The sequence below is a fragment of the Idiotropiscis lumnitzeri genome, chromosome 5 (genome assembly GCF_059441095.1).
Source record: "Idiotropiscis lumnitzeri isolate Australia: NSW breed Sydney's pygmy pipehorse chromosome 5, RoL_Ilum_1.0, whole genome shotgun sequence".
NCBI lineage: Eukaryota > Metazoa > Chordata > Actinopteri > Syngnathiformes > Syngnathidae > Idiotropiscis > Idiotropiscis lumnitzeri.
The window spans coordinates 18,291,522-18,309,465 of NC_142395.1; the positions used below are offsets into that span (position 1 = coordinate 18,291,522).

At 39.3% G+C, this 17,944-nt stretch overlaps 2 protein-coding genes across 5 annotated transcripts in view; both read right to left on the minus strand.

Moving 5' to 3' along the window:
• Positions 1 to 9,513, minus strand: part of prmt3 (protein arginine methyltransferase 3) — a 36,439-nt gene extending 26,926 nt beyond the window's left edge. The window contains exons 1-9 of the mRNA XM_088296941.1: positions 9,405 to 9,513; positions 9,144 to 9,264; positions 7,635 to 7,717; positions 7,489 to 7,538; positions 7,311 to 7,416; positions 6,773 to 6,917; positions 6,207 to 6,348; positions 4,122 to 4,187; positions 1,474 to 1,595 (exon numbers count right to left, since the gene is read on the minus strand). Coding sequence (XP_088153067.1) covers positions 1,474 to 1,595; positions 4,122 to 4,187; positions 6,207 to 6,348; positions 6,773 to 6,917; positions 7,311 to 7,416; positions 7,489 to 7,538; positions 7,635 to 7,717; positions 9,144 to 9,264; positions 9,405 to 9,426 — 857 coding nt within the window. The 5' untranslated portion in view covers positions 9,427 to 9,513. The remainder of the gene's footprint in view (positions 1 to 1,473; positions 1,596 to 4,121; positions 4,188 to 6,206; positions 6,349 to 6,772; positions 6,918 to 7,310; positions 7,417 to 7,488; positions 7,539 to 7,634; positions 7,718 to 9,143; positions 9,265 to 9,404) is intronic.
• A 1,081-nt stretch (positions 9,514 to 10,594) lies between these two features.
• The window catches only part of htatip2 (HIV-1 Tat interactive protein 2), a 36,481-nt gene continuing 29,131 nt past the window's right edge, over positions 10,595 to 17,944 (minus strand). For 3 of the 4 annotated variants that reach the window (XM_088297340.1, XM_088297339.1, XM_088297338.1), the window contains 6 exons: positions 13,763 to 13,952; positions 13,565 to 13,672; positions 13,004 to 13,141; positions 12,664 to 12,725; positions 11,453 to 11,676; positions 10,595 to 11,220 (listed from right to left, as the gene is read on the minus strand). In XM_088297340.1, the coding sequence (XP_088153466.1) occupies positions 11,460 to 11,676; positions 12,664 to 12,725; positions 13,004 to 13,141; positions 13,565 to 13,672; positions 13,763 to 13,951 (714 nt within the window). In that variant the 5' untranslated portion in view covers position 13,952 and the 3' untranslated portion in view covers positions 10,595 to 11,220; positions 11,453 to 11,459. Of the gene's footprint in view, positions 11,221 to 11,452; positions 11,677 to 12,663; positions 12,726 to 13,003; positions 13,142 to 13,564; positions 13,673 to 13,762; positions 13,953 to 14,673; positions 14,887 to 17,944 lie in introns of those variants that run through there. The other variant, XM_088297337.1, reaches the window with a different exon arrangement.

Consider the following 17,944-nt stretch of genomic DNA (forward strand, 5'->3'; position numbering starts at 1 on the left):
AAGTATGTTCCAAGTGTGGATGATTAATGTTTCCTAAAATTCACATGAGTTCATGTCGCTAGCTTTGTTCTTCATCCAAGAACAAAGTAGAAGAGATCCACCATTAAAGGTTGTCACAGATTGGTTGGGTCAGGCGCTTTTGGTCTTGAAAAATGTAAAATATACTGCTGTCTCCAATTCTCTAAAACACTTGTACCTCAATAAGAACAAAAAGGACTTAGCATCTCTTTGCTAGTCCAACAAGGTCAGAGCACAGCACATACGCGTCTAAATGGGTATTTTCTAGTCTTGAAAGCTTTTTCATCTCTGCAACAGTATCTAAAAATGATTTGTAGTAGCTATTGGACCAATGAAGTGGGTTGAAAAAACCCTGATATCTTTATAACTAGTTAACGTTACGTTTCAAACATCCACAAGGCACAGCATTTTATTGGACAATCCATCAATTCCAGCCATTAAAAAAAAACTATCCAGACATTATCCATTAACGAAGTGACTGTGAAGGAAGAAATTCAGCCTTTCATTTAAACTTCAGCCACGGCGAGGAGGCAGGAGATGGATGCTTCTGTGCAACCAACAGAAGCCACTTTAATTACAATCCTGATATTAGCAGCGAGGGGGAAGTGAGAGAGACATGCAGAAATAAGAGCGATTAAAGTCACAAGCAAAGCAGAACCTCTTTGCCATGCGTGTTCCTTAGAGGGCGGAGCTCGGTTTTCACCGCTGGCAAACCTGAGATGCACCCTGCATGCCAACTCTTACTCCCACAGCGAGCCAGTGGGCTGTAAAATTAAAATGTCCTTTTCCTTCAGCAAACCCTGTTGTTCTGCTTATAGGAAGCCCTTACATAACTGTGATAATGGCAGTCGTAAAGGCTTTTAAGTAAAAAATGTTATAAGAGGCAGAGGTGTGAAGAAGGACGGCGCCGTCTCTGGTGCGGCTAAATGGATTGGAAGAACCCAAGCATACGTTGGACACATGCAAATAACGACGCAATCTAAATGGGGTCATTCTCAAAAGATGTGTGGATGCAAGCCAATCTCAACGGCAGGAGCAAGCGAGGCAGAATCAGTCAGACCGCCAGTGTAAATAAATATATGAATAAAATAGGGGGCAAACTAAAGAGACCCAGAAGAAACACATCCACCTCACATAGGGGAGACACTCGTGAAGGCGGGAATATAACTCGCAATGGAAAACAAAAAATTGCTACCAAGCTAATCAACATACTGTCACTCAAGTTCTCTAATAAACCACTGACGAATTTGCAGGACTTGTTCATTTATTCTGAGGGTAAATGACACACAAAGTAAACTCCATTTAGAAATTAGGAAGACAATGAAATGCACTGGATTGTTTTTAGGGGTATCAGAGTACAGATGCACGTCACCAAGATACACAAGTTAACGACAATGTGAAAACGTTGAAGGGGTGTGTGTAATTGCTCAAAAAAACTGTAAAAATTCCTCTTACCTTACGATATCCATAGCTTGGTAGATCATTTCGGATTGGTCCACAGCAATGACGTGTTTGGCTCCAGCCCTGGCAGCAAACATCGATAATATGCAAGTCCCACAGCCGACATCTAAAACAACCTATTAAAAAGGAAAAAAAAAAAAAAAACAGTACTTTATAAATGCGAAAGAAAAGAATGCATAAACCCCAGCCTGTGTTATCAAGACTCGGCTGGCAAACGGTCAGATAAGGCACGGCAGGAAGAAAGATGCAACCCGGTCAGAGAACGAGAGCTGGCCATCAATCCTTCAGCCTTGCTTAGGATGTAGAGGCACGTATGTTGGTTGATATTGAACAGATCGGGTAGTTGTAAGGCTTTACAAACAACATGAAAAGTTAATGAGATGACAAGTAAAGATTTAAAAGGGGCACAACAATGTGTCGGTGTTCCTGTCACTCAGGGACAACAGGATGATATTCCGTCTCCGAGTATAAAGTCGACGTTGCACGCAAACTGCAAGAAGGGTATAGTTTATACTTCTTCCTACTCCCTTTCGAACATGTAATGTATGCATGCCCAAAATACTACCAATGGGTCAACCACTGTCTCTTTCTCTTGTAGCTCTCATTTGATGATTACGTAGTTCTGTTTGTGTTTGTTTGAATTTTTTGTTGATTTTCTTGTACTTTGAACATTTTTTTTCCATTTCACTTTTATTTTATGTTTGAAATAAATTAAAAAAAAAAAAAAAAGGTTCCAGGGGGAGGTTCCATGATAAACAATTCTATATATATTTATGGGATTCAGTGGTCTCTTTTGGAGGAAAACAAATCCCACAAAGACAAAAAGAATGAACAATTAATACAAATGTAGTGTAACGCCCTAACGCTACAATGGGTCACGTTTTTTTGAACCACTGTCATCAGATTTTTTTCTTTTATAAATCTGACCCCTAAAGCCACCCTTCCACTGCTATTGGCTTCTTAATCACATTTATTTGGGGGCTTCGGGCTAATTTGCTCACGTATGCCACCACTACGGTTAAATGCCTGCCACCAGCTGTAGTGAGCACGCACCCATCTGTACCTAACACTTCCTATCTGTGTCCCTATTTGAAGCGGCAGTGCCTGCAGGTATCCCGCTGCCTGCCGGCATGCGCCTCGAACGCAGCATAAACAACACCTCTGTGCTCACCACCAGCCACATTTCCGTGCACTCTACCAATACGATCTATGCGGCACTGTAAAAAGAAAACCCTCTTGTTTTCAATCTCCTCCTCTTTGCCAAACGCTCGGCTCTGACAGGAATAACGGATATTCCCCATCAACGCAACCTGCCTCTCACACTTCCACATACTTATCCCAGAGCTTTACCAGCAGTCCCCTATATAATGGATGGCCATGATATGGACCACCGCTTCCTGGGACTAACGGCAACCGTCTATATGGGGAAAGGGTTATGTGTTTTGTTAGTTGAAGCCTGCGTTTGTTATCAGCGCTCTGCAGTCGACATTTGAGTGCACTAATAAAGTCCCCCGTGGGTTTAAATCAGACACTATCGCGTTCAATGCTTTACCTGAAAAATGTGCGGTGTTGTTTGTGTTTAAAGATTGGCTGTGCTTTAACAAGCTAATCGGCACATTTGAACTCACAGGCACCTTGATGACAGTAATTGCACATTTATTCACATTACATTACCGAGAATTGCACATTTTCAGCAAGGGAATATTGCGCAAATATTGCGGGGAGACGGAGTGTTGGAACAAAGGCTTTCTTGTCACACATTCTCAGTTTGAGCAACTATTAATACGGTCCATTTCCACTTACAAATTGAGCTCACTGGTGTTTCATGTTGCAAGTTTCATGCCTCTGAGTTTAAATCTATTGGTGTTTCATGTTGCAAGTTTCATGCCTCCAAGTGCAAATCCATCTGTTCTGCAGCCCCCGCCCCCAAAAAAGATTTTTCAGGTAGAAAATAAAAATGTTTATCCCAAATATTTTTGTATAGTGTCCATTCTGTTTTAGACACAATGTTTTTTCTTACATCTTACAAGTAGTAGTTCCTCTAGTTTAATTTGACGTGATGCATTACAGCTAGCTTTGAAGGATGGCCGAGTGGCTGCCAGGATGGCCGAGTGGTCTAAGGCGCCGCGTTCCGGACCCAGTCTCCCCAGGAGGCCTGGGTTCGAATCTCGTGGCTGCCAGGATGGCCGAGTGGTCTAAGGCGCCGCGTTCAGGACCCAGTCTCCCCAGGAGGCCTGGGTTTGAATCTCGAATTTCCCCATTGTGGGACTAATAAAGGCATTATTATTATTAAATACTAACTTAATCCGAATGCTGTGTTTCGACCAGCGGAGGCACATAGAACATATTATAGTAAAGATATTTTGGGGGTTGACTTCCCCTTTAAGCCCATTAATATAATTGTTACATCTATCCTTGGATAGTATTCCAACTGGGGTAGGTTGCAACAACATATCGCTTGATATTTTACGTTAAATTACATAATCTGTGAAGGTGTAGTACAAGTTCAAGTGCATGGCATTTATAGCAGACAAATATGGGAAACCACATGGCAAAATTTGAGAACTGCAGCACAAAGAACCATCGAGTTAAACGTTCTCAAACAAACAGTGTTACTATGTACGCATGGAGAATCGGCTCACCTTGTCTCTGAACACTTCAGGGTTATTGTACATGAAGTCACGGTAACTCTCTGTGCGCACTTTGTCCTAAAAAAAAAAAAAAAGGAATGAAAAATCCTGCATTTAAATTTGAGTGAGGCATTGTTTGCATGCATGATTGTGTAATCTGCAGTGGATTATAAACTTCTCCAACTTGGGTAACTCCTCAATTTCACTTGGTTCACGATAGTTGTGAAAGTTGTCATTTTAAAGGTTCCAACTAAAGTGTCTACTTGTAAATTTATGTATCGCATGTTTTTAAGGGAAGAGTTTGGTCCAAATGTATTTTTCACTGTTCGATTAGTCAGTGTGAAAAAGAATAAAAGTGCAAACATCAGTGGCATTGGATTTCCTGGAAAAAAAAAAAAAAAAAAAAAAAAGGTTGACGTATCAAAACAACGCTGGACTGTTCATTTCGGACTTGTTTAGCGGTTTATTGTGCTACAAAAAGGCCTGATAACATTGTCGATATCATTCCTACTGTTGGGTTTTATGTTCTTCCTGGGAGAAAGGTGGGGGGAAAAAAACAAGACATTAACAGCGCAATGGCTGACAATGCAGTCAGCCTGCGAGCCTTCAATGCAACTTTTATTACAACACTAACAAAAGCCATTCTCACCAAAGTGTGTGGTGGCATGTGATAATCATTCTATGAAAATATTAGAACAAAACTTGCATAATTTGGGACAATAATCCCAGGGTTAGGTTGTCTGTCCATATTTGCCTTGTTGATCCACAACAGTTTTTCGCTTTTTTGAACAATAAAACTTGGACGATTGTTACCAAAATTCGTTTGCAATTTCATCAGATTTGAGGCGTGTCCAAAATGTTCCAGGACTGGTGTCACAAAAGATATATTTGGAATCCAAACTATAAACCACTCTTGTGCTCATGTATCACGACCTGACATGATGCACATAAAAGCACGTCAGGGGAAAAAGTTGGATCATTACAGAGAGCTGAGGTCAGTTACTGCCTAAACTCCAGGTTGATTACATTGCAGAGGAAGACATCATTTTACTTTAAAGTATGTTTTTCCTGACATACCTGCAATAAAATAGAAATCACCTGTCTGGCCAGGACAGACTAATTACACTGCCAATCAAATCTACAGAGCCGCAGTAACTTGTCTCTTGTGGGTAGGGCTATTACATATATTGTTCAATTAGAAACAAAAGTGTGATCTTATATATATATATATATATATATATATATATATATATATATATATATATATATTTTTTATCATTATACCCCTCAGCCAGAAAATTACGTATGCAGAATTCCATCTAAAACTGTAACTGCGCAAGGAAAACAATGTCCTAAAAAACGTATAAGATGGTTATAATGCAGATCATTGATAAGAGTCATGACAATGTCAAAAGAACCACAAGCACAATTGATAAATAAAAACTATACTACAGCACTTGAATGTCGATTTCCTACAAGCCCTTCTAGAGATTAGTGGTGTAGTTTAATTTCCTTTTAAACAAGCGTCTCTTAACAGCGCACTTTACCGAAACCTTTCATCTGAAACTAACCTCTTCTATTTATTACTAATTGGTAAATATCTATAAAACTGGGGGTAATCGAAAAGTTTTGGAAAGTAAGAAAAAGAATCACACCTGGTTTTTCTTACTTTCCTTAAGTCTCTCGCACCGCCTACACAGTGCGTCAGAGGCACGCATCAGTTTGACGTGCAACAAACATAAAACGTAAACCCGCTCTAAGGTCCAATCAGGATCGTCGCCCAGGATATGTGAAAGTACTGCAGTACGAAACAGGTCCACGCACAAAGACATACATCATAGCTGTCTACATTTGGGCACTTGGAGTGCTTAAGCAGGGTAAAAAAAATAAATAATTAAATGTAGCGGCAATGCTGTCTCACATGTCAGCTTATTGCTGACTTGCCACTTTGAATAAAAACGTCTCATCCAAAGCACGTATACTGAAAGATAGCGTACATGACACTTGAAAACGGCAGCCAAGTCACCCACTGCAGAGCGTGCTGTGCTGCAGCAAAGCGGCTCACAACATGTACGTGTATTCATTGCAAGCTCACACCTTGAGCATCTTCTCGTGAATGCCATAATGACCGTAGGAGCTGAAGTAGGCTTCATCCTCATCCTCACGAAGCTCGGCAACACTGCACAGGTTAGCGGGCCTTCCGGTTTCTGTGTTCAGCACCAAACCCTGGACGAGCAGCCTAAGAGTATGCAAGATAAATTTGAGTTTTATGTATCATATATTAGGACGCACAGCGAACGCAGTGAGCAGAAAGCACACTCAACCTTTAAAGCATACAGGACGTCGCGGTAAATGGAGCAGCTGAGATGCATTTATCTTCTCCCTGCCCCTTCCTCACTCTTTCTGTAATTTTCCTTAACTGCCCCCTCTTGCAGCACCCCCCCCCCCCCCACTTTACCCTCAGTGCGGCAGTGGAATTTTCCCTCCCTTTAAAACTTCTTCCACGTGGTAGCTTTGGCAGTTAAGGTATCTGATATTGTGTCCCCCTGCTGGTCGGTCTGGTGTATTGCAAACGTTACTCACATGGCCCGTCAGGCATCACACACAAGCATCAAAACAAATCTCTAAAATTAAAAAGTCTACAAACCCGAAACATGACTGACTTTAATTTTTGCAGATCTTCAAAGGATCGAGCAAGCGCCTCCTCAGCAGAAGACGTCCTCAGCAACAGTGCATAATTGGTGTCCGCCCCCAATGGCCTGCATGTTGATGCAACCGTGCCCTGGCGACCACACAGGTCCTCAGGGTCTGCAAAGAACAAATGATATTTTAAACTGTTGTGTTCCACCTTGTTTCAAGTCATCCTTTTACTTAAGTCTCATCATTTGGGATCAGTTCAAATCAATTCTGGTGGCTTAAAATGTTTTTATATCAGTACTGTACGGGATATACCAAAGTTCTAGAGTGGTACGTTGTACATCAGTGGCCAAGTATTTAGCACGTTCGGCTCAAAGTTCTGAGTGTGTGGAGTTTGTATGTTCTCTTGCTGACGCGTGCTGCTGGACATTTTCCTTTTTCAAGCGAGTAGTCTCCACATGCCAAAGATTTGCATGCTAGGTTAACCTTTTTCTGTACCACGTACATTTCGTAAAAAGTACAGCTGTAATTACAAAACAACAGACAGGGAAAAATAGTAAGTACCAGTTTGCAATAAGGGGTCATCCTGTATAACTGGCCGGAGGAAGTCTTCACTCTCCCACGGTAAGGGATCATCTGGCAGTCCCATGAGATGTGATGGCTCACATTTCTGAAAAAAATAAAAGTGTATTATGCACTGACCCAGTATTCAAATAATACATTCAGAGACATGAATACTCACTGTTGAGCGTATGAAGTTGATCAGCTTTATGTAACTGTAGTCGTCTAAATCTAACGGAAGAAGTTTTCAGTGAAACAATGTAATTAGAAGTTGGATATACATCGTTGAGCTTTCCGTTTATTCAGAGTCTTTCTGTGTGTACTTACTGTGTTTCTTGATTACATCGATAAGGTTCACGTGGTGCTCAACTGTGCAGTGCTGCAGGGTGTCAGGCACCGAATTTAATAATCTAGGGGGGGAAGGATGGCACACATTAACAGCCTAATAATAAAACACTGAATTTCTTTTGTAAGTTTTAATCAACCTGTTTTATTCTGAGTCCAAACAATCCATCCTAAACTGGCTTTCTTTAGGAAATGACTACAACTGCAAATGACTACTGGCCACTATTGGGCTATCATGAAACCAGAAAAGACACTTTTCTCATCGGGTGCTCGAAGCTAGACTAACTAACAGATGACTGCGTGCAGTCCCTCTGTGATCAACAAAATAAAATAAAATTAACTTCCTGAAAAATGCTGCAAGCAGACCACTGACAAAAACGTGTACCAAATGATCATTGAGCCCAGCGCCGCAAGCTACTACATTCGGATAGCATTCGAAATCAATTCTAAAAAGTGTTAGAAACTGTTCGGAATTGCTGTTAATATGAAGAGATACCAATTTTCTACACACTTCTGAAACAGATCTGTTCAAACAACCTTTAATGACACTACATTTTATTTCAAAAACTTAATGACAGTCATTTATGATGACAAACATTATTTTAATGATTATGACTTCCAAGAAATGCTGTAGAAATTTTCATTTGAAAAAGTACATGATTGTAGAGATTTCTAAAAATTGTGTTTTGTAGCGACATTTATGATTGCTACCTTGTTAAAGTCATTATGATCGGTGTCTTCTTGTTGATCACAGGTGTCAAACTAACGGTCAAGGGGCCAGATAGTGCCCGTGAAAAAAAAGTTCTTTATCTGACTATGTTTCTTCCAAAAATGTGAAAATGGCAAATTGTCTTCACTTTAAAAAAATAAAAGATATATTGCAATCATTTTTATTCCAATAACTCATTTTATAATAAATGTAATATTTGAACAAATGTCTCATTTAAAAAATATTTTATTATTATTCATCAATATGTTGGGTTTATGTCATATGAGGCTATAACATACTTTATGTTCAGTCATAGAAATTTAAATAGACTAACTACGATGTGGCCAGCAATAAAAATAAGTTTGATAATTGACATGAATGAATACAATCAATTATTAATAACATGAATACAGATAATTTGAGCAAATTACTTATTTCAGAAGTGTGTGTCAAACTGGTAGCCCTTTGCACATAGCTCACAAAGGTTGGTGCCCCCTGATGTGCACGATATAAAAATCGGAATATTTTAACTGAATGCAAACAATTCCAAAGCAAAATTAAAGTGTGGGCTACATTAGTAGAAAGCCATTTTTTCGTTTGCCTGTATATTTTTTTTAACAAAGTGCTGTAGCACATGTTTTGACGTTGACTAAGTATCACCCATGAAAATCGGTTGAGAAACGATCAAGAAATTATTTTCAATATGCATGCATTGCCTTTGTTGGGAAGGTTGCCGACGTATTAAACTCGTCGTCAGGGATGCCAGAGCGGATTGCCCTCACCTGTCACAAAACAAACAGGTAACCTGTTGACTGTCCTCGTCCATCCACTGCTCTTGGTCATCAGCGGAGTCGCTATCAGCGTCCGATAGCTCGGGCATGTCCTCGGCATCAGCACAAGGTTCTAATCAAATTCAAATGATGAAACTTTACTCGTTAAGAATTGCCACCCCTGTTTTCGTATGTAAAATTCGCAAGTAGCAGAAACCATTAGCTAGATCCTGTTATCATCTCGTATATGCATTGATCGTTTCAAAGACTCACGTGTGCCAGTGCATTCCGCCATGATGCCGTTTTGTTTCCCGATTACTTCCTGGTGACGTCACGCACACGAGGGTGACACTTCCGGAAAACACTTCACAATACATAAATGTACATTTTTGAAGTCCACACTGCTATTTAAATTCTTTTTGATTGAGGTAGATAATTATTTTAAACCGCTTAACGTAATAACAAATGAAAATGCAATTCCATAATCGATATACATTCCGAAATCTTTAAAATGCGGCTCACGGATATCCCTGCTTTGAAAGGTGATTTTTCCCCCCCCTCATTACTATTATACTTATTTAATTACAAAACTGCCTTTGTTATGTTGGTGTGCGTATATCTTAAACACGTGAATTGGATTGCCTGATTGTTATGTAGTGGATTGTCAATAAAAAAAACGCCACAAGATGTCGCTGCACACCCAAGATTTAATTCAATATAGAAAAGCCAAGCCATTTCTGTTATTTGAAGTTTGTTAGAAGAGTTATTTTATTCGTACTAGGTAAATATTGCACTGTGAAGAAAGGATGTGCAATTAATCGAAATTCTATTACGAGTGCGATTATTACGTTCAACGATTACAAAATTGGCATTGAAAAACAACTTATATAACGTTGTTAAATTAGTACTCATTTTACACTACCTAATATACTACCGCTAGTATACTTTACTTAAAAATTTGACCATTCTATTGAAATTGTTTATTTAAATGTTACAAAAGTTCTATAGCAATTTATGTAAATAGCAAATAAACTCCAATGCACAAGGAAACCATAGTCAAATGTATACATTTCTACCTTTTTTTTTACTTTGAAAAAACTAGTTTTATTAAAAAAACTGCCCGCAAGGAACTTACATATAGTGTTTCAAATAATTTGCTTTGTGTTAATATCGTTTACGTTTAAACATTGTTTTGCTCCCCACAAAATAATCATGATTTCAATTACTAATAATAATAACAATTACTAATTAATAATCGTGATTCATGTTTTTTTTTCCATAATTGAGCAGGCCAACTGTGAAGCATAGATACATGCTTAGTTAAAACTGTGTCAGTCAACAAAGCATGCAAATACCTTCTGTACATTTTTAATGTAAAAATATAAATATTTGTTAATTTCCTTCTACACAGCAAAGTAATACAAAGGACTTGTGGGAAGAATGGAGGAATTATTTCTCATCAGTTGAGTTCAATGCAGTTTACTGAAAAAGTTTAACATACAAAATGTGCAATATCAATGTTTTTTTTTTTGCAAACAACTCAAATTAACATTTCAAATTCACATAGACATTTGCTTAATATACTCATTGTCATCCTAAAGACTTGTGCCAACAGTGTTGTTTTTCGAACCCTTTCCGCTGTAACGTGTAACCAATTGAGTCACACGGGGGCGCTACAACATAAAAGACGAGCGACAAAATAGTTCATTCTCCTTACGAGGCAATTAGCATATAATAAAAAAAAATGGATTCAAAGTCAATACAAAAAAAAAAATAAACAGAAACAACATTCAATGAAAAATCATTGACCCAAGTCAATTATTTATATTTAAACCAAGACTACGCCAAACATTCAACACATGCGTGTAAGAAAGCAACGAGCATGTAAGGCAGTGGTTTTCACAATGTACGATGAGTGAAAAGTCTGGGTTAAAATCCTGGCACTTAATATGTTACATCAGGACATACAAATATACTTCCAGTTGCAAGAGTAAGTGAGAAATTTAATTAAAAAAAAAGACAATAATGACACCTTTAACATGATACGATGACCCTGAGCCATAACATGCCAGCTTCCGATGGCATCCACCTAAAAATGAGAAATTATAAATTGAATTTACTTCACAGTCATAAAATGTAAATGCCAAAATAGCATTGACTGGTGTCATTACAAAAAGCTGCAGTTGTAAATCCATCAACAGAAAAACAAATCCATTAGGAATAATATATTATTTGAAGTAAGTACACAAGGACCCAAGTCAACAAAAAGTTATTCCAATAGGTTTTAAAAAGTCACTCAGTTGTAAAAACACAAAACTCACTCTTGAGTTACTTCTTGTCACTCTTTCCCAGAGTGCTGATGGCTTTATTTTCCAAAATCTCAAGCTTGTGTTCAGGCTGAAGCACGGTGTTTGACACCATCGCCTTCGCCACAGTTTGGATGGGGATGGACATGGATGTGGAGCAAACAGCAGAGACGGCACTGAAGAACTGCCTGGCCAACCATTCGCTAGGACGACTTTCTTGTCGGTCCACCAGCAGTACCCTGTTGAAGATCATTACAACTATAAATAAGGCAGATTAGATATGTAACTGTTGCGGCTTTTGTGAACATTTGATGTGAAATTTCAGACCTCTGACAAAAGTTTGAAAGCCTAATAATTGCAAACTCCAGTTTCATTGAAATGAACAATTCTGGCGTCACACAATGGCAGCAATCATCATGAATGTCAAAGTGTCAACACAGACTGAATTGCAAAACTGAAAAACCACGACCCTCAAGGGCATGCTGCCACATGCAGAGCATACTGAACATTACTCGGTTAGTACGCGCCAACAATCCAAAATTGAAATATCCTCTCGGTGTGAAGACATTTTGTAAAATACAGTACAGGAAAATGTACCGCTCATTCTAAATGTGTCAATATTCCCAATCATGATTTTTTTTGTTTACATTCATGGAGAACATGCCTCGGAAGTTCCGAGCGGGATGTTGACAACTTTGTGTCAGCAGTCTTTAGTGAGACATGCGTCTCAAGGAAAAAAAACTAAACCCTCAGACACAAGTTGACACAATTAGGTTGCAGTCAATACCTGGAAAACACAGCTGAAAATGTATTACATAAAATGTTTTGTGCATTAAAAACAACTGCAATTCAGCCTTTTCCTAACTTGGACCTTCAAAATAAAACATGTTTTGGGTGAATTTTCTACTCAACTTGTCAATAGAAAAAGCAATAAGCTACTTTTGTTGTCAAACAAACATTTTCTTGAAAATGGATTTTTATTCACATTTGTTATGTTTATTATTTTGTGTAGCGTTAAACATACGTTCCTGTTACAGAAATAAATACAGTTAGTGCTCCTGCTCTATATTTGGTATTGACTGTTTTAATTGCAGTTTTACACCATTGTGATTAAATAGGATTGATTTCTCAAAGCAATTTCAAATCCTTAAATAAAACGACAGAATGCCGCTTTCCAAACATTATGCTTTTCTTGTTTTTTGTTTTTTTTCCACAAGATTACTTACCCAGGTCTGTAAACAGCATATCTGTCAAAATCCAATGCTTGTATGTCTGCTTCCACTTGTCCCTGAAACAAATCAATTGCTTTTAGTGCCGCTCCAAAGCATTGATTCTCAACTGTTGGCAAACTACCTACTGTAGCTAATTTGCAACCCACTTAAATAGACCTTATAAAAACAGGTGTATCATATTTTAACTACAGATTTTTGCTTCCTCCACGATCAAGCCAAAATGGCTGCGCAACCCACCATTTCAAAAGCATTGGTCTAACATCAGGCTTAATGGACATAAATCATATTTAAAGTAAATTAAAAAAAAAAAAAAATGCGCGTTAAGTAGAAGCACCTTCACTTTAAGGTAGAGGAAGTTGCTGCTCTTATCCGCTCCTCTTGAAGACTCGAGGTGGAATTGTGCGCAGCCTCCAGCTTTGGCGAGCTCAGCAGATTTCAAGACATAGTCATGATCAACTCGGATGAATCCTTGCTGAAATGAAACATACATACACATACACACATATATATATACATACACCAGACGAATTAGCAATACTAATAGTGATTGTTAAGCAGAGAAATGGTTCGATTTTAACGTTTAACATCATGGCCCTGAAGTTTGTGACTTGGCCCAAACTGCACAAGAAACAGGTTTATCATTCCGAATTTTCTGAGATCGGAATTAGAATTAGTCAGGCGAGCTATATTCAAACCCCATGTGTGAATAGTATTTAATTGTTCACATACAGTTGCCACTTGTTCTGATCATTGCATGTGATTCAAATATGGACACTTGGATATTTAGTGACTTATTCTAGTGTGTATCTTCCTCTCCACTTTGCGGTAATAGTAAAATTCCCCCATTGCGGGAGCAATAAAGGCATTCTCTTATCTGCTGTTTTTTTTAACTCACAGCCCCAGCTTTTGCTCTGGTTGTTCCCAGACAGCAGTAGCCAACATCGTGCCCCTGGAAAGCAGCAGCATAGTCCTCAAGTTTTTCAAAGTCCACCACTTCTTGAACCTGGAGGGAGAAAAGATTAAAAAAAAAGTGGAGAAAAATATTAATACCTCACCGAGGGGTGTCAAATGGCTTTACAGTTGGCCCACTGACCAGGTTTTCAAAGGCTTTGCCCTCAAACTTGAGTTGTCTTCTCCCAATGAGGGTAATCTTGGAGAAGATGTTGCGCTGCAGTAACTCATGAAGCAGCACCTTGCCAGTCTCCCCAGATGCCCCGAGGATGAAACAACTCTGATTCTTCTGCCTGAAATTTTCCTCCAGAGTTTTCATGTCTGACGTCATTCTGTATACAAAAAAACCAATGCTCTGACCATCATGCACATCTTCTTGTTGTTCACAAATCACATCGCACAGGAATGCATAAACATAAAAGAAGTTGTTGGTTCTATGAATGTATGCAATTGATCTGTATTTGATGCTGTTCATTTTTATTTATTTATTTTTTTACAGGACAAAAGAAACCAGCGGACTTTGTACTCAATCGGTTTAAGAACATATGCAAGATCCAAACTTAACACAATGCCTTTTCTGAAATAAGAAGAAAAAGGCCCAGACTGACAGAGAATTAATTAACATTGTGAATGTGGTTATATGGTTGGCCACTGTTATGTGCAGTTTTCTAAATTACTCAACCCCCATTGAAACCTTTTTCTTACCAGAACAATAATTTGCAATGAACCAATCGATCCGATTTTTATTATATTCACTATTATTATTATTTGTCCATCTATTAAATGTTTGTAAGTAAATGTTAAAAAAAAAAAATGAATAAAGAATTATTTTCCAATGGGGGTTGAATACATTTGAGCGGAAGCTACTTCAGGGAACGAAAATGAAATCAGTCCACAATTTTATGCGGGGCAGTTATATACTTCGACAAAACACAATAATGACTGCTTGTGTTTAAAAGAGCTGATTTTCCCTTACGTAAACTCACCATGAGTGTGCACATTTAGCTTTAGCACATATAGAACAGCACCACCGGTGTAAAGCAGCAACTTTACCTGGCGAGGTCAGTCGGCTCAGGGTCGTCTAACCCCTTGAAAACCAATGCGACGATGACGATCGAGAAGGCAAAGAAGCTTGTTGCTTTCCCTAAAGTGACGCCCAGCAGTCTGCTAAAAGGCATCACTCGGAACAAGGACGACACTGACAGAACACTTCCTAGTTGCCTTATCTTCCCTGTTCGCTGATTGGTTGCGGAATGCGGAAGAAGCCACTGTCACAGTTCTGCGTGGCGCTCTTTAAACGTGTTATTTATTTTTGTGCTCTACGTTGAGTCTTTTTCAATCTGTGCAGTGCAGCAATAAAGTAAAGATCGGTTGTCTTTTTTTCCCCTTGTACTTTGCAATGCGGAGCCGTCAGTAGTGAGTTTGTTAAATGAAACCTGAACAAAGACCTCATCATGTGTCAGTAGTATTTCAACAAGTAAACAAACCCCTCACACGTCATTCGCTTTCATCTCTACCACCGTAGTTTGACTGTGTGACGTCACTCGAATTTTTTTTTTGATACATTTTAATAGGTGAGTTGATTCAATAATAGACTTGGTGGTACTTCAAACATAGTTAATGTGATCAAAAAGGGAGTCTGGCCCCCTTTGAGGCAACTGATGTCTCCAAAGACACCATAATATATATATATATATATATATATATATATATATATATGTTAAAACATGTTTTTTCTCTATGACAATATACTGGAAGTATGTCTCCTTCAAGCCAGGTTCAATAACATTTAAGGTGGATGCCAGACTACAATGCAAGTACTTTTAAAACATGTTTTTTAAGTGTTGCAACAACTGTATCATAGTGTGTGACCTAAAGTCTTCAGAGTACGAATCAAACCCTCAAAAGGCCTTTCACTTTCCTCAGACCTTCGGGGGGTTTCATTAGGCAAAAGTTCCACACAAAGAAGGCAAGTCCAGTCACATGCAATGAATTCATCAACTCCACATGTTTGGAACACCCCTACCATTTGGAACACAAGGAATCGACCCAATCTAATAGAATATGATGGCGCCAGGGATGATCCTTTAAAGATGTCAGCAGTAAGAGACAGAAAGAAAAGAGGCCTTAAACTGGCACTCTGCTCAAATGAAATGTCGCGTCTTTGTTCCTGAGCCGCAGGTGCTAATTGGGCCTAGCGGTGGGGAGGAAAGCCGCTGCTGGGCTCCTGTCTGTCGCACCTGTCGGGTCATTGTCTCAAGCATTGATCGGACAGGAAGTCGCAGTAAGAAGGCTTATGGCTCACTGGGTACGAGGCAGAAACGTGGTTCAATTTCCTTTTTAGAGCCTCGCTGCTGGAGGTGGAAATACCAATGGTGGTCAGTGGTCAACCACGTTTGACCATTGTTGGTCTTTTACTAAAGGATTTATAGAATTCACGTTGCACCACTTCATTCATGGTTGTTTCTGGATTTTCTCAACTTTTCATGTACAGTTGACGAAAAGAATTCAGAGTTCACTTGCACACATCAGACACTAGACAGCTGTATTGATATGGCAGGGACGTGGCTTTTTATATTTAATCGTTAACATTTGTTAAAAATTGTCCAATAGCGTGCTTCTCTGGCCATTGGCACATTATAATTTGCATCTTTGGAGTGTATCATAAACAAAGGCCTGTAGTTGAATCACAATATGAAAATAAATTCTATTACATCATTTTAATGTTTGTTCGTTTGTGTTGTGAAAGCTGTAAATTACTCTTTTGTACATTTTAATAGATGTATATGTTATTTTATTTGGGGAAAAGCCTATATTAAAGTATCCATCCATTTTCCATAGTGCTTATCTACAATTAGAGTTGTGGGTGAGTTGGAGTTCATACTAGCTGACTCTGGGCGAACACCTTAGACTAGTCAGCAGCGGGGCTAAAGTAATGATTTCATAGGCATCAGGATATTTCACCCACAGTTTGATAAATGACTCGATTTGATGCATAAAGCAACTCACGTGTCGAAAATCCAGGCCCTTCCGCAGCATTAGCGATATTTCAAGCATTGCCAAATGATCACAGCGCATTTGGTGGACGACGTTTGCAACCTGTCAGTTGTGCAGTGATACCGTGTGTGATTATAGTCATGTAAATGTGTGCGGCACAAGGTCCACAATTTTAGGATTTATTAGAAGTATCATGGACGGCATGGTGAGTGACTGGTTAGCACGATGGCCTCACAGTTCAGAGGCGCAGGGTTCGATTCCGGCTCGGACCTTCCTGTGTGGAGTTTGCATGCCTGCGTGTAATCCGGTTTCTGCCCACATTCCAAAAACATGGATGGTAGGTTGATTGAACACTCTAAATTGGCACTAGGTGTGAGTGTGAGCATGAGCGCCCTCTGCGATTGGCTGGCAACCAGTTCAGGGTGTACCCCGCCTACTGCCCGACGACAGCTGGGATAGACTCCAGCACGCCCCTGACCTTCGTAACGAGAAGCGGAACAGATAATGGATGGATGGATAATAATATTTCAATTATATTAGGTCAGGTCATATTGTGAGTTTATGTGGCTGTATGTGGAATGGAGGCACAAAGTCTGGAAGTTGAAAGGGTTGATGCAGGGTTGATGTAAACCACAATTTGGGTTTTGACACAGAATCATAACAGACCACCGACCAATTGAGAAATATAAAACATTCCGATTTAAAATTCAATTTCGACTTTAGTTGTTCACCCCAAACTAAACAGTTAAACACAATCACTGTCAAGTTAACATTATGAATCAATGACTTTACGCTGTTGAGCATTTCCATAACTTTTCAATACACTTTTTTTTTTTTTTTATTCATTGCTTTTGGCATAAAACAATCCAGACAAACAGACAAGCCCGCCTACACGTGAGCGCACGCTGTACATGGCACACACGAAGACGTCGAGATCCAAACGCAGCTTAAGGTTTCACAGCGCTGTTCACAGACTCCGAAGTGTGATGCTAATGATGGTAATTAATCGAGCCTGACAGCACAATCTGCTGCCCATTGTCTCGCAATAAACAGCCTTACAGTCCACATGAGCCACAGAGGGGACAGCGCTTTGACAAGCAGCGAGAGCAGCAGACTGCGTCTTGGGTGGAGGGTCGCACCTCAGGGGACAGTCCTGATCCTCAAGTGGGGATTAACTCAATTAGAGAGGCCCCGCTTGATCAAGACAGCGAAGGATGCGGGCCTATATGAGGGATGTGTGTGTGTGTGTTTGTACGTTACTGTTGCCATTATTTGTTGCTGTGTGTTCTGATGCAGCTGGTGTCAAGAAGATGCCTTTTTTTCTTTT